This window comes from Vidua chalybeata, chromosome 2 (genome assembly GCF_026979565.1).
Source record: "Vidua chalybeata isolate OUT-0048 chromosome 2, bVidCha1 merged haplotype, whole genome shotgun sequence".
NCBI classification, from domain to species: Eukaryota; Metazoa; Chordata; class Aves; order Passeriformes; family Viduidae; genus Vidua; species Vidua chalybeata.
The window spans coordinates 85,822,996-85,837,540 of record NC_071531.1 but is presented as its reverse complement, the minus strand read 5'-3'; the positions used below and the strand labels follow the sequence as shown (position 1 = coordinate 85,837,540).

At 33.3% G+C, this 14,545-nt stretch overlaps 1 protein-coding gene across 1 annotated transcript in view; it reads right to left on the bottom strand.

Annotated features, from left to right (window-relative positions):
• DYNC2H1 (dynein cytoplasmic 2 heavy chain 1) overlaps positions 1 to 14,545 on the bottom strand; it is a 146,901-nt gene that overhangs the window by 114,562 nt on the left and 17,794 nt on the right. Inside the window, exons 21-41 of the mRNA XM_053968680.1 lie at positions 13,782 to 13,931; positions 12,787 to 12,992; positions 11,792 to 11,947; positions 11,586 to 11,700; positions 10,881 to 11,051; positions 10,317 to 10,699; positions 9,453 to 9,585; positions 9,245 to 9,362; positions 8,971 to 9,083; positions 8,762 to 8,881; positions 8,140 to 8,290; positions 6,607 to 6,809; positions 5,962 to 6,144; positions 5,454 to 5,636; positions 5,093 to 5,316; positions 4,425 to 4,540; positions 3,400 to 3,599; positions 2,485 to 2,749; positions 1,946 to 2,153; positions 1,466 to 1,595; positions 401 to 556 (exon numbers count right to left, since the gene is read on the bottom strand). Coding sequence (XP_053824655.1) covers positions 401 to 556; positions 1,466 to 1,595; positions 1,946 to 2,153; positions 2,485 to 2,749; positions 3,400 to 3,599; positions 4,425 to 4,540; positions 5,093 to 5,316; positions 5,454 to 5,636; positions 5,962 to 6,144; positions 6,607 to 6,809; positions 8,140 to 8,290; positions 8,762 to 8,881; positions 8,971 to 9,083; positions 9,245 to 9,362; positions 9,453 to 9,585; positions 10,317 to 10,699; positions 10,881 to 11,051; positions 11,586 to 11,700; positions 11,792 to 11,947; positions 12,787 to 12,992; positions 13,782 to 13,931 — 3,684 coding nt within the window. The remainder of the gene's footprint in view (positions 1 to 400; positions 557 to 1,465; positions 1,596 to 1,945; positions 2,154 to 2,484; positions 2,750 to 3,399; positions 3,600 to 4,424; positions 4,541 to 5,092; positions 5,317 to 5,453; positions 5,637 to 5,961; positions 6,145 to 6,606; positions 6,810 to 8,139; positions 8,291 to 8,761; positions 8,882 to 8,970; positions 9,084 to 9,244; positions 9,363 to 9,452; positions 9,586 to 10,316; positions 10,700 to 10,880; positions 11,052 to 11,585; positions 11,701 to 11,791; positions 11,948 to 12,786; positions 12,993 to 13,781; positions 13,932 to 14,545) is intronic.

Sequence of the window (14,545 nt, the reverse complement as noted above, 5' to 3'; positions counted from 1 at the left end):
TACTCTTCCATTTTTCATAATTGAAAGAAATTAAATTAAATTGTATTTAGAAAAGCTTTCATTTTTTTTTTATATTAGGCATCCTAATAAGAATACCTAAGACTACCTCCCTGATGAGGTGCAAAGTCCTGTTTCTGTTTCAAGTATCCCAAACAGAAAAAAACCCCACAAAAATAAATCTGAATTACATACACAATTCATATAGATAAACACACTGCTGCAGTGGGTCCTGGAACTAAGCAGTATGGACAAGGACATTTCACTATCTCTTGGTTCAGAACCAAAAAATTGCTATCTGAGATGGATGCAATGTACCATGACACATAAAACATTCCTTCACTTCTCAGGTATTTCCCTACAGATTACACAAATCAAAATTCAATTACAGCACAGAGATTACCTCTTTTGCAAATTCTTGTTGTGACTTCATGTTGAGATTGCCACCAAGACCACGTAACAAGTTAATAATAAACTGTCCATGATCAGTACTTCCATGAAGATGAGACAGTCCATTCATCACAGTTCCAACCAAACTTGTTTCCACTACAAAGTCATTCTGTAAATTGCAATTTGTAGTAGATTTAAATATATTCCTCAATATAAATATGATGTGTTGCTATCATGCTTTTATTACTCATGGCCTTTTGACATTTACACAAATGTCAAAGGAAAGATCTCAACACTGCTATTGTTCTAGAAAATTCACTTGACATTAAATTATTTCTAAGCATTGATTTGGTGGTTTTAATTCCAGACTATGAGTTAATGTAATTTAGGATAAGCAATCAGAACTTTCCTCATAGATTTTGAGAACCTATAAAGAATAAACATAACTGTACACTTGAAATCTTCCTTTTGAACAGATTATTTATGGATTTTGCTCTTTGGCACCAAAGGGAATTTGCAGCCTCAGGAACAATGCCATAGCTTTTACTTAGATATTTTAAAAGTCTAAAAAATACCATGGGTAAAAGAACTAGGAGGAAAAATAATTAGAACACAACAGGACCATGTATGTTCCCCAGGAGGAGATAATGCACATCTCTTAAATACTAGCACACTGGCCACAGCAGTGAGGAAGTCTCCTAAAAAATATTTTCAGCACATAAGCTACTTGATCAATGCAAATTCAACTCCTCCAGAAGAGAAGTCTGAGAAGCAGCATTAATGGGGTCACAGCAGCAAGCCTGCCAGAGTACAAGAAGGGTTTGGACAACACTTGCAGGTGCATGGTTTGATCCTTGGGGTGGTCCTGTGCAGGGCCAGGAATTGGACTTCAGTGATCCCTGTGGGTCCCTTCCAACTCACGATATTCAACAATTCTATAATTCTATCAAAAAAGTGCTGAGATTTTTTTTTTAATTACAGTTCAAAAATTAATCTGAATGATCTTTTCAGTGATAAACTAAAAAAATTGATCATACTTAACAGAGGGTGAAATTTGATTAAGTATTCCCTTACTAACCTTCTTTACAACCCAGTTTAAAGCCTTTTCAAAATAGTCCCCAATCCAATTTTCAAGGTTGTGTCTGCATTCTTCAGGCTGACTTCTTATCCAAGACTTTATTAGAGCTTTAAGATCTGTATCTTCATCACTAAGTCAAAACAAAACACGATTCAGATAAATTTCTTTAAATAGACTGTTTTAAAGGAACAACAAAATTCCAGAAAAAGTCTGGTAAAATACTTTAACAATTTTTAACCAGTATTTGGGCTCTCCAGTAAAGAATTCACAGTATCTTTTAGAAAAAAATCTGAGGTATTTCAGTCAAAACTTTATAACAAACACTACAGAAGGGATATGCAACCTAAAGAAACTTCCCCAGTGATTGGCTTCCTAAGTGTAAGCAACTAATCAACTGCTCCCTTCACTTGAGAATACCTGTCAAGAAAAGTAAGTATATATTTGCTCATTTTAAAAGTATATAATACTCTTCTGGCTTACCTCAGAAAGATCATCCCCATTCGAGATATTGTAGCAGGAGAGGCACAGCTAAGGTCATGAGTTTCAAATATAAAGTTAACATTTGAACCAAACTGAATTCTTTCTCCACTGGGCATAGTCAACAATTTGTTGTCATCCAAAACAGAATTCAAAGATTCAATCCATTCAGGATCAATATCACCATCACAAATTATCCATGAAGTAATATCTATTTCCAGACAGAAAAATGAAATCTCAAACCCAAGAAAAACAGTTCAAAAATATCACCCCTTTCTATCTTAACGTTATTTATTATTCTTTCTTCATTATGACTTACAGTTCTATGAAGACAGTCCTTACATGCTTTACCTTCTGCTGCCTATTTTTTGCTTTACTATAACAAAATTTGTAAAGAATGTACTGAGGCATTTGGCTACAATTGCTACTAGCAGTTTTTCTTGCCTTACGCTATCCACAAACAACACAATATAAAGAAGTACTTGAAAACAAACTATTTCAGTAATTTCAATGTAATATCTGCAAGTCCCTCTCAGACATACCTTGAGGCTCTCGCACCACTTGCCGAGCACTATTTGTAAGCACTCCATCAGACCATTCCCTGGTATCCATGTCAATACGGCCCAGCAGCTGATGCCGAGGCATGGCTTTGGGATTCATTGTGTACTGCTTCACTACTTTGCCAGTTTTCCCAAGGGCTGTCTTTAGCATCCGCCAGAGTGTTGATTTACCTCCACCACTGGGACCTACGATAACAACACCCATTCTTTGACGCAGTTGTTCATATAACTCCAAAGCCTTCTTGATCTAGACAATGAAAGAGATAAAGGCTATGTGAAACTGTAAATCTAAATGAAACATGATCCTTTACAGTATTCCTGAGATTTACTTTGCATGCAGATACTTTCTATAATTTTGTTTTTTTAAATAATAGATAATAGCAGATATATTTAGAATTATGATACTAAAGTTTATGAAGAAATTTATTTTACATATTAGAAGCATTTCACTAAATTACTAATACAAAAGTAATAGCTATCTTCGGGCATATTTTAAATGAGAATTTAACAAATCTTCAGTCACAAAACTTCATCCAGTTCTACAATAAATAAAAACAAGGCAGAGAACTGCTTGCGAAAATCAAATATTCACATATTTTGTTCTTTCACTGTCCAACATATTCACTGGTGTTTGTATCTGGCTTGAATGAAACTGTGTGTCACATATTCACATCTCAATTTTCCTTGCACTATTATTCTTTCAGTTACATAACTGATCTACAGTGCTTCAAAGACACATTTAATTTTTGTATACATGTAATTAGAATCTAACAACCAGTTATTCTCACTTTTTTATAAAAGATTTTTCAAAAGAAAACAGAAATTAGTTAAATGAATGTAATATGAATCAGTTCTAATTCAGAATAATACTGTTTTGTTGCTGTAGTTGATGTTTACCTGTGTGTTTATAATTTCCAAGTTTGCTTCCTCAAAGACTTGTTGTAAAGCTGCAGTTAATTCAGCATATTCCACTTCTTTAGAATCAGTGCCAGGAAATACATCTTTAACCAGCTCATCAAAACGAGTGCAGTCTGTAAATGTAAGCTTTGATGTGGTGTTCAGTCGCAAAGCTTGAACCACTATGTGACTTTCATTAACTGGAAAGAAAAACAAAGAAAGCAGATCCGTTTAAGCTGTGTCAACACTGCTCATACATTGAAAGTAGAATTGGAGCACCGATTCCAGAATTCCAGTTCATGTACCATTCTATTTGGAAGCTAGGCATAGTCAGGCATACTTCCTGTGAGTACGATATATGCCCACAAATGCATTCTGTACAGATATGAGGTGGTTATGATGCTGGTTGATAAAGACCATTTGTTATGTCAAAATCTGTAAACTTTCAGATACATGCTGGTTAAACAAACAGGAACCAGTAGCTGTCTTCTAAAGATGTGAAATGCTCATCCATTCCACACTCTTTAATTCCCTCTCATTTAACACCTAAACAACAATAACTTAAAAAAATCTTTTAAAAATGCAGTGACTCAGTCTAGTCCAAAATATTTCTATCATTCCTACCTATCCTTAAATTTGTCTGTCTACCAATCTGAATCTAGTGCCATGTGACAATTTTTGCAAAACTCAGAGTCAAAATGGTGTGATAACTAATACTAAGAGTATCAGAAGATCAACATCCCATCCGAAGCCAAGTGAAAACAAGACCTTGAGAATCATTTAAAATTATTCCCAAATGAAGTCTAATCTCTATTCTTATCATCATATAGAAGCTCAGTCTAGAATATGACAAATCTTTGTGATCTCCTAGTGAAGATGGGCTTTCATAGATATTTTCTTCTTTGCTAAATTACCTATAGATAAAAGCCATGGCTTTTTAAAACTCCAGTGAACAAGAAAGCTGGACTGAATTATATATTGTATAAGAGTCAAAAGAATCAAAAGTTTGGTTTGGTCAGTCTTACTTTCTTGCTTTGCATCTCTTTTCTTCAGCTGATGAAGAAGACTGCCACAGCCTCTCAAAACAGTCTTCAGTGCTCGTAAACCCCAATCATAATGCTGCTGTGGTGTCAGAAGCTCCCTGAATTTAAAAACAACAATATTGTAATGAGCTCTAATAACCCAATTTTGGGTTGGTGAATGAACACACTTATAAAAGCGTGGTTTGGTCACTGGAGCATATTTGTAGTGTCATCTGAAATGCATTTCAGAAATACAGCAATAACACTGGAATTTTCAGAGGGGTTATATTCAACACATATTTATTATTGACTCTAAGAGCGTTCACTATAACTTCTGATATTTGTACCCTCTAATGCATATAGTTTTAACCAAATAGTCACTTGCATTTCAACAATATTAAGAGTTCAATACAACACAATGCTTGTCAGCATTCATATGCTCACATTTATATTTAGTGAGATCCTGGGGGAACAGCAATTTGCTCCCTTGAGATTGTAACCGAATTCAAGATATTTTCACATCTTGGCCTCCCAACATATTGCTGTATTTTACCTTTGTAAGTTAAAAGTATCTGTACAGAGATTTGCATGGTAAACCACTTAGATAAGAGTTCCAAGGGAAGAAATTAGAAAGGTACCAAGGAGGGGAGAGTGGGGGGACAAAAGCTTACCTTGCTAGATTAAAAATAGCCACTAATTTTCTACCCAGTATTTTAGCATCCTTAAAGCCTTCTGAATACAAAATAACTTCCGCAATGAGTTCATTGTCTGGATGAGTCATAGCAACTGGCCTGAAAAGCTGCTTGAGGTTATCAGGCAGTTTTTGTCTTCCTCCATAACCTTTTCCAGCAGGATTCAGAGTGATAAAAATTCCAGAATTAGGATCCATTTCAACCTAGCATTAGAAGTGCATTGTAATGATATATTGTCAGATGAAACAGTATTGAGAAATGCTGGGTGGACTATGTTTTGTTACAGTAGTCAGTTTTTAAGTGTGGCCAATGTGAAAAAATTAATTAAGTTTTGCTTTACCTTTTTGCCAAGCATCTCACATACAGGACTGTGTTTCTTCAATGCATGTTGAATTGTCTGAATCTGCATGGATACTGCAGACAATACAGCTTCCTCAAGCCTATTGAATTCATCAAAACATCCCCAGGCACCACACTTCACTAAGCCCACAAATATGCGTCCCATTGACTTCACATCAATGCCCTTGAAATTGAAAAGAATGTTGTCAAAATTCAAATAACAAGAAAATACAAAAGAATGTCTTCGCATCCACTAAAAAGCAGGTCTTGAAAATATCCACAAATTTCTAATGGCAACTGACAAATTACCAGAATAATTTCCATAATAATTTCAATACAACTACTACTACTACAACTATGACAACTACTATTACTAACAATAATAATAACAATTATAATAATAATAAAATTTATCATTAAAATTTTAATATTATTTCTGGAATATAATATTGTTTTATGAAGTATGGGTATAGATATCCATTTCCTAAATTAAACAAAACCATATTTACCTCATCACAATTAAAGACTAATACTTGTCTTCCAAGAAGCCCACCCAAGGCTTTTACTGATTCTGTCTTCCCAGTTCCAGCTGGACCATAGGGATTTCCTCCAAGGCCCATCTTCATGGCCTGAGTAAGAGTTAGGTAACACTTATCTGTCAAAGGTGTATAAACAAGTTTCGGGGCAATCCCCTGCAGAAACAAAACAAATTATATTGATTGGTAGACAGAAAATACTGGCAAGTTAATTACTTTAATTTTATTCATAAGTAATTAATTTGGTAATATAAAACAAAAGACAAAATTTCTGTCTCATTAAGAATATGAATTTGTTTACAAAACTGTCCTGGTTTTATATCAAATGCCAAAGTATTGCTCAATTTTTTTCACAACTACAGATGAAACTGCACTCAGATATATAAAACCAAGCATATTAAAAATATGTATATGATAATTTGATACAATTTATATTTACCCCATTAGCATCAGGAATGAAAATTATGACCCTATATTTTAATATTATCTATGAAATAGCATGTTAAGGACATAACAAAGTTTAGAAAAATGACAACAGTTAGGAGACAATCAGAAGCATGTATGAAATGAGGAAGTGTTTGACTCATATATAAAAGCCACTACGTAAAAATACCACACCTGATATTCATAAGTATATTGGAGTTCAGCATCTACCATCTGAACATAACATTTTTGGTCATTCATATAAAATCTCAGCTGCTTCTTCCAAGCCCAGTCTTCAACATTGTGAACCTCAGCTTGATTCAGCTGTTTCACCACATCAATGTTATGAATGATATCAAGAATCAGAGCTTTAAGCTTGAGCTCAAGGATTCCAGATTCTGCAAATAATCACACCAAAAGAAAAAATTACTCTAGTATAGCAAGGAAGACACGTGTTACCCATTCACAAGTTAATTGTGCTGCTTTCTATTACCAGCAGATTTTATTCAGATCTTGTTTGAATTATATAAAGGTTTTTGATCTTCTAAAGCAAGCAGAATGAAATAAGATCTTGACAAACCATGTAAATCATGTAACTTTAGTCATCTCCACTTCAGCAATCAATGTGCCCCAACCTGCTGTTGAGCATGTGAAAACCATACTACACACACTCTGGAGATTTTACTCAGAATAATTATGTTGATGTGGAGTGAAAGTTCATTAACAGATTGGGTACATTAAGTGTACTCTTATATTGTTTAATTTGGTTTCATTGAAAGAAATCCAGTTTCTGTGTTTCTATATCATTCCATAATGGGGATTAAAGCAAAGTAAGTGAGAATAATCACAACTCACTTCAAAATCCCACCTATTTTCCAAACTAAAACATAAACATAATGTATTATACAACAGATGAAATGAACACTCCTCTGTAACTGAGGAAACTTCTCAAACAGCTAGAGAAAGAGCACAGAAAAGAAGCTCAGATAAAGAAACACACAGACTTCTGGAGGTAGGTGATATGAATGCTGCTTCTAATTAATGTATCAGATGTTTACAGTTCACAAATTCTAAGATAGAATTTAATGCAGGAAGCAGCTATACAAATGTGGTGGAAGATTATCAACTACATATCGAGTCTTTTTATACCTAAGATAAAAGCCATATTACCTAACCTACAGTGTAGACTATTTATCTGAAGTAGTCACTCAAAGCCCCACCTCTCATCAAAAAAAAAAAAGAAAAAAGCACTCAGAGGCATAATTATTCTAACCCATTCAGACTAACTAGCTTATTTTGCCTCAAAGGTACTCAAAATTATTAGTTCAGAGGCAGATGTGTACGTCTAATATAGAAGAAGAGACTCACCTACACAGTTGTACAGAATATACTGGCTTGACACAATGTACCTCAACTGTGGTTTACCCACTTCTTCTGAAACAGCAGATGCATAAGCTAATAGATAGAAACTTACTAAAAAAAATAATAAAAGAGGTCTCCAAATATAAAATTCTCCAAGATAGTTTCTAAGATTTATATAAAAGTCCTTTTGTTTACTTTGAAATATTAATGACTAATCTTGGCTGTAATAGGTAAGTGACTTTATGTAACTCAGCTTTGTGAACTCAAATTGAGACAGATTTATATAATTTCCTGTTTAAATAAACAATGTAAAATACTACACAACTGCAGTCATAATAAAGAATTATATATAAATTATTTTTATACCTGTACTCCCAGTATCTTCTATGCCACTACCAATGCTAGTATAATGATCCAGTTTAGCCATGAGCTCTAATTCTAATTGTTGCAGATTATGGGTTTTGATAGCACTTTCAACATCTTCAGTGAACAGAATTTGTTCTGCCAAGGAAAGAATCTTTGGAAGAGAAAGTTCAGATTATATTTTATAAATATTGAAGACATATAAAAACAAACAAGTTTTTAAATTAATTTGCAATTGCTTATTACGTATGATATTTTAAATATTTTATTGTATAATTTTTAAACAAAGCTCTACAGTTGCTATGATTCTAAGAACAAATAAAGCCATCTAAAAACATGACAAAATTTTGCCAAAACTTGCAATGTAATCTAATACAGCAAGTCTTTTCCATTAAGTGGTATGTCAAAATGCCGTGAAAAAGACCTAAATATTTCAAATGTTTGCAAAGGAATTTCATAAGAGCACATATTTTTAAGAACTTCTCTACATGATCAGTGAGTAAAATGGATATGATTGGGGTTATTTTCTTCCAAATCTAAATGTATAGTTCTTCATGAAACTAAAAAAAATAACTTATTTGGTAATTCTAAGACTACACAGTGGCACTACTGGATGAACTACTACCTGGGAAGGAAAGAGTGATGGATCGATTGAACCCTGCGATTTTTTTCCAGCATCAACACAGTCAATTAACATTTTTTTCAGGGTCTCCTTCATCTCCGAAGCCAAACTGTTTAGCCACACCTGACAAAGAGACAAAAAACCCTCGAAATTATATAAGAAATTAATATCTCAATGATGTTTGAACTAGACTAGGATGAGATTTTTCTTACCTCCACATCATTTGATAGAAGAACTTTATTTCTAAGTGGCACAGTTTCTCCTTCTACAGACTTCATGGCAATTATGTATTTAAATTCTTCATCAAAGCTCACACTATTAATGCCTATTAATCAGAAAACATCAATAAAGATATATATTCTCAAAGTCAAATATTAATTACTAAGTGTCTAGTCATGGAAAGAGAGGAACTGCAACATATTATTTGGCTTCAAAGAGGCTTATCTCTAAATAAGTAAATTTCACAAATAAAGATGAATGCATTACCAGCAAAAAGTTTCTTAAGATGAGACTGGATAACCAGAGGATTCGTGGACTGTCCTAAAATTTCTAATAAGTCATCATCTCCAACAAAATAGAATCTTGGAAATGCTGAGCGCTTTTCCTATATAAAAACAGAATAAATCAATTTTGTTGATTTAAACCCAAGCTTACTGACTTTCTTTATTAAAAAATGTATTAATGTTCACTGTACCTCCAAAAACTCATTCAGAGATTTCTGACACCTCTGAAGCTGGTCAAGTATGGTAGTTAAGGTATTTTTTATTCCTGCCCGGGCATTTAGTGATGTTATCCTATTGTCACTCTTAATATCTGACATAATGGATCTTGACAGAAAAAAAAATCATAAATTCATTATAATTTTAATTTAAATATGACATATATAAAGTTAAGTAAATAAAAATTAACACACAGACAAGTAACATAAACAGCCGATATATAACTTTTAGGTTTCAGTACTAATGATGAAACATTTCAGAATTTACCTCAATGTCCTCCGATGTAATTTAAGAACAACAGTTTCTTGCTAAAATTTGTCTACCCAGAACCAAGAAAATTAAATTCTTGACTTTTATTTCAATTTAAGTCATTTCAACTCAAGCCAAGACAGATAATGGTACATATCTTTCCATATTTCTAAAACCTACTCCCTTTTTTATCTTTTTACTTGTTTGGAACAAATAAAGCATCTGTTTCCCCCAAAACTCTGTGTGTACTTTCTTAGTGAACAAAGTGATAATCTTCAACATGATTCTTGGAAAAAACAATTACATCCCCTCTACTTCTGCTGCTAAGACCAACCTTGTGTTTGCCTGCCTTGCTCACAATCTTTAATGCTTCACATGATTCCTTTCTTCACATGTGCCCCATTAAATGAAAATATTACCACCTTTATTCAGATATATGTTGCCATCACACATACATATCTCCTGAATTCCTGCCTCTGACCTTCTTGTTCATATACATGCCAATTGTTCCATATATTTTCACAATGAAGAATGTTGCAGACTACAAGTGAAAGATACTAAAAAGGTAAGTCACATTCCATAGCACTAACCTAAAATTTTCATCTACTCTGTTAAAACGAGCTTGTTCTTTGGGTAGAGCTCCACGACCAAATATCGGTTCCAAATAGACCCACTTCCTTTGAATTTGGTTTAAATTCTGCAGGTATTCATCCAAGTCAGCTAGTTTTTTTTCCCAGATGGACACTTTATCTTCAAAACCTTTGTAATACGGAGAGTCCTTAAGAGACTGTAGAAGACAGCGATGATCTCCAACTTGATTGACTGTGTCCTTCCAGTCTTTAATAAGCCTGATAGTCTTGCCTTGGCTATCTTCATAATCTGTTAATATAAAGACAGCTCCAACTCCCCAGAGTTCAAGCTCACGTAACGCTTCTCTGATTGTGATTTCACCTTGAGCTCGACAATTCAAATCCTATTCAAAAGCAAGAATAGATCTCACATGAAACTACAGAGCTTGCAATAAACTCTCAATTCAAAAATATAACACAAATTCTACTTCTATAGTATTTAAGATACAAGCATATGGAACAACATATACCACATAAAGTAAACCATAAAAAAACTATAGATCCAGTATTTTAAATTATTCATACCTTAAGTTCCATTGCTTTTTCTATAATGGCATCTGTCACTTTTAGTAGATCTCCAAATAGCAAGCCCTCAAGTGTAGTGCCTCGGGGAAGACCCAGAAGACGAAAGAGATCCAACCAATGGTCTGGAGATAGATGTTCTCCTCTTACATATTTTAGGACTGGAATTATCATCTATAGAAAAAATGCATTGATAAATCCGTCTAGTTGTTATGAAAATTGCATCTCTTTGATGAAGAAGTGACATGCTATTCAAACAAAAATAAAATTTAAATTCTTAAACTGAGGTACAGTTTTTCCAGTTCTCGAATTTAAACATGGGAATATGATTCTGAAGACAACTCACTGTAAATCTGTGTCTATGTAAGCTGTAATGACCATTCTGTTTACTGTAGAGAACGAAAGGTTCCCAAAAGTAAGTGAATGTTCAAAACACTATCAGAAGACATTTTTTAAAATATTAACATGGTTTTACTATAAGAAATGAAGTAGAACGGAGTACATTACCCAGTAATACCAAAACATTTTTTGTTTCACAGGCCTTTTTGAAATTCATAGAATCACAGAATCATTTGGGTTGAAAATAACCTTAGAGATCACCTGGTTCCAAATCCCCTGCTGTGGGCAGGGACTCGTTCCACCAGACCAGGTTGCTCAAAGCACCACCCAACCTGGCCTTGAACATTTCCAGGGTAATTAGCATCTTACTTTATATTTGTCCACTTCCTTTTGCAACTTTACTGTCATTACAGTATGTTCTTCCATCTTCCTCAGTCTGTCATGCCAGTTAAACAAAAATTCTTCAAATAGGTATATCTTACTTCTGCATGAAAATCAAACATAAAAAGGTCATAACAACACAGCCCTACATCCACACTTGTATGCCCATTAAAAATTAAGTAATAAAATGTTACCTAAAAGTAATCCAGTCTTCTTTGGCTTTTTCCTGAAAACCTTGATAAAACTCTTCATAGAGTGCCCAGACTTCTGCACAATTCTGAATATCCTGACTTACAACTTCTGACAATGATAAGTCAGGCTCTTCCAATTTAAAATGATGGCATTCTTCACTGCATAAAAAGATCATTGCATAAAAAGATTATTGCATTATGCATTACATTATTCCACTGTACTTTTATGGATAAAGAAATGGTACTATACAGAAATCATATTTTTTTAAGAAAAGTCATTGGTTTTATTGAAGAATATTGCTGCCAACCAACTGCATTTTCCTTATAATCTCCTTCTGGAATAGAAATAATAAAGAAATATGATTGATAAGTATTTTACACGATAACCTTCTCCCATATTCACAATTATTTTCCATAAACTTTCATTTATTTTTTATTTATGAGAAAGGTGAATTAATTTGTGCCCTCAAAATCAAAGCTGGAAAGAAAATAATTTTAAATTGATCACTTCTTATTGGTGGCAAAAAGAATATGGTAATTTTACTTGCCATCATTTACATGCCAAGGTAAGATGTTTAATAGAAAACTTCATCCTCAAGATCTACAATAATGAGCACAGACACTTACTGGGAGAGGTGATCTCCTGTCCACTTAAGTTACAAGAGGTTATTTTTGGACCAATATCCCAAACCTTCTCTTAGTGAGAATTTCAAAAGTCAGAATTAAGCCTTTAGTCTACAAACTTTCTTTTGCAAGACCTTAAGAGATTTCTCAAGTTTATTTATCAAAAAAAATCTAGAAAAACTTAGCTTAAGAAACTCATGTTAGGCAAAACCAACAAAAAAGACCCTGAAAAGCTAATGAAAAATATGCAATACAAATTAAATTACTTATAGTATCTGTTGTGATAAAAATTAGTGAACATTTTCTGACATAATGTTGCTGCAAAAGATCAATAGATTAATGAATCAGGTATACAGGGAAACAAACACACATACATGAGTTTTTCTTTCACAGTTTGAAGTTCATCAAATTCTTTTTTTTTTTCCTTTATCATCTGAGCACTTTTCTCGAGTACATCCTGACCACCTGTTTCAATTACATCATCACTTGGCTTTAGCTGATCCCAGCGAGCTTTAAATTTTTCCAGATCTTGAAGATATATACTGATACGTGAAAGCACATTTCCTTTCATCACTTCCATCTGCAAAGCAATAGGCAAAATTACATTCCTTAACAGTTTGTATCTACAACTATGATCAAAATCAAAGCATCAACTTCAAAATTTGATAATGACTACTTGATCAAAAATCAAACTCAAAAACCTTCTTGTATAATACCCAAAGAAATAGTTCAACTTTATTCTCCTCATTCTGTTTTTCTTTTAAAGGGGGCACTACTTTTTTTATTATGCTAGTACTTGAGACCTATTTATTCAGCCTATGCTACCTACTTAGGCTTGCCTCTTAGAGCATATAGAAGAAATGCTATATGTATGGCAAATTTATATCTTCAGTAGAACTTCAAATGAGTGAAGAAGTTTGCCTATAGACTGGAATTGCAGGACTGTGCATAGGTTAGCAAAGTTAAGTGAAAAGAAAATAAAAAAGCTTCAATACTAAAATCATGATAAAGAAATAAAAATGCTATCTTTAAACTGTTATCCTTTAAACGGTTATCCTCTTTTTCTGTTAACCATTGCATTTATTAAGCCATTTCTGTCACCGGAAAGTTGTTTTGAGACAGAACTACAACAATACAACATTTATTTTAGCATCAGTTCAACAGAAGTTTCCTCTAGTAACTGCTTCAGAGTTAACACTTTTTGCTTAAGAGTCTAAGTATTCTTCCTTGGACAGCTCTCCCTCAACTCAATAATGTTATTATTGAACTGACAATATTTATGGATTTAATAGAAGAAAAAGGTATTGTTCCAGACATATTCAAAATAATTACAACATTTTCAGATAAAACATTAAGCTTTCATTGCTACCTGTTCAGCAATCATAAGCTGGTGGCTTTCCATCATTAATTCAAATTTATCCCATGTAGCTCTTAGGTTACTGATACTGTCCAAACCTGCACCAGCCACAGTTCGCAGAAGTTTGTTTTTATCTTCAGCCTCTTGAAACAGGAGAAAAATCTAAAATCAGAAAGATCAAAAATAAGTGTACATGTAAAAATTCAGCAAATTCTGTTTATCTAGAGCAAATACATATGAATCACCAATTCTGTAACACAGATGCACAGCTAATAAGCTTATATACAGCTGCTTTATTAATACTGCTAATAGAGTAATATTAAAATATTTGAAAAAATAGTCTCTGAGGTATCTAAAGAAATTCTAAACCTTGATCCTAACATGAGATATACAGAAGTGAATATTACCTATGAAAGAGGTAAGTGCCACCTTATATATTGCAGAGATCAACTCAATCAAATTGGAAAAGAGCAGCAGAGTAACAGACTGCGATAAATCTGTGTGCATGTTTGCTGGCTTTGGCTGAGAGGTGGTTAATTTTTTTTCTTAATACCTGTTCTAGACTGTTCAAAGTGCTTATAAAAGAATTGGAAGAGGAGACCAGTCTGTGAGATGATAAAGTTTACTGATGATATTATGTTATTTCAGACATTAAAATACTTCACCTGTGAAGAACTGCAGAATGAATGCATAAGAAATAATGACTGATTATACTGGTGACAAGCAAAATTTAAGTAGATAACCATGAAGAGACATAAATGTGAAAAAATAAATTT